The 1733-nt window shown below is 51.1% G+C and overlaps 1 protein-coding gene across 1 annotated transcript in view; it reads left to right on the top strand.

The window, feature by feature from the left end:
* EMH_0015040 (uncharacterized protein) overlaps window positions 1–1733 on the top strand; it is a gene marked incomplete at both ends in the record, with an annotated part of 10293 nt that overhangs the window by 4418 nt on the left and 4142 nt on the right. The window contains one exon of the mRNA XM_013500296.1: window positions 746–1733. Within this exon, the coding sequence (XP_013355750.1) occupies window positions 746–1733 (988 nt within the window). The remainder of the gene's footprint in view (window positions 1–745) is intronic.

Raw genomic sequence — 1733 nt, 5'->3', positions numbered from 1 at the left:
AGGAGAAAGAATGAATGATACGAGGGCTGCTGTGCAGCGGTGTTGGTGTTGTGTGTTTTTCTCTGAATATATTTTTTAATATTAATTTTATATTTTTATTTAAAATTTAATTTAATAAAAAAAATAAATTTATTAAATAAAACGAAACGAACAAAAAACACCCAGCTCCGGTGGTGTGTGTCACGGCTGCTGCCTCAACCCCAGCACCTTCATCTGCTGCTTCTCTTCATATTTTTTTTGTATAAAAAAAATTAAATATATTAAATTTTCTTTTTTTATTTATTTATTTCAAAATATTTTATTATTTTCCCCTCGCAGCAACACAGCCGCATGCAGCAGCAGCAGCAGCAGCAGCAGCAGCAGCCGGTACGGGGCTGCTGCAGCACGACCGCCTGCTGCTGCTGAGCTGCGTATACACCTGAGAGGCAAACCCTAACCACTGGCTTTATTTCTTTTTTTTTAAATAAAAAATAAAAAATTAAATAAATTATTTTAATTTCAGCTGTATATACAAAAGATATCCGTGCACACGCCACCCCCAGCACCCCTGCTGCAGCAACCTCACCACCCCCCAGACATTCCTCCTCTAGCAGCAGCAGCAGCAGCAGCAGCAGACGTTTACATCTTTTGCTGCTCTTTCAGCTGCATGCATGCATCAGGGTTTCGTGCTGCTGCTGCTCCCTGCTGCATGCGCAGCACCTAAGCCCCAGACAAACCAGCTAGCCTGCTGCTGCCGTCGTTGCAGCAGTTGCTGCAGCGGCTGCTGCAGCAACTGCTGCAGCAGCTGCTGTAGCAACAGCTGCAGCAACAGCAGCAGCAACAGCTGCAGCAACAGCAGCAGCAACAGCAGCAGCAACAGCTGCAGCAACAGCTGCAGCAACAGCAGCAGCAACAGCTGCAGCAACAGCAGCAGCAACGGCTGCAGCAGCTGCTGCAGCAACAGCTGCTGCAGCAACTGCAGCAGCAACTGCTGCTGCTGAAGGTGTGTTGGACCCCCTGATGCCAGTCGTTCCTCTTTGCGGGGGGGCGGATATATTTCAGCTCAAGTCTGCCTCCCCGGCCCCCTACACACAGCAGCAGCAGCAGCAGCAGCAGCAGCAGCAGCAGCAGCAGCAGCAGCAGTTATGCTGCGGCATTGGAAGCCAGCTGCTGGCTTGTAGCGACAGCACAGCAGCAGCAGCAGCAGCAGGAGGAGATGCAGCAGCAACAGCAGCAGCAGCAGCAGCAGCAGCAGCAGCAGCAGAGCGTCGGTTAGTCCAATGGTCCTTTGTATATTTATCTCTTCCTTGTTCTTGCTGCAGCAAGCCTCCTCCTCAGCATCTGCTGCAGCCGCTGCCGTGCAGCAGCAGCAGCTTTGCTGCGCTGCAGCTGCTGCCGCAGGACCTCGTTGCTGCTACCTTTTGCTGCTGTCTGCAGCAGATAAAGAAAGACAAGCTGCTGCCCCTCAACCCCAACAAGCTGTGGAAGACAGTAAGAAAAAGAATATATAAACACAGCTGCTGGGAGTATACCAACAAGCTCGTGCTGCAGCAGCAGCAGCAGCAGCTGCAGCAGCAGCAGCAGCAGCAGCAGCAGCTGTTGCTGCAGCAACAGATGCAGCAGCAAACGCACAGCGAAATAAACAGGAATGAGACAAACGAAACAGCAGCAGCAGCAGCAGCAGTAGCAGCAGCAGCAGAATTGCCTCGAGAGACAGCAGCAGCCTCCCCTGCTGCTGCTGCATCTGCTGCTGC

This window comes from Eimeria mitis, genomic scaffold (genome assembly GCF_000499745.2).
Source record: "Eimeria mitis Houghton genomic scaffold, Emh_scaff524, whole genome shotgun sequence".
Lineage (NCBI taxonomy): Eukaryota > Apicomplexa > Conoidasida > Eucoccidiorida > Eimeriidae > Eimeria > Eimeria mitis.
The sequence above is the reverse complement of the archived record's forward strand: the minus strand, read 5'-3'. Positions and strand labels throughout refer to the sequence as shown.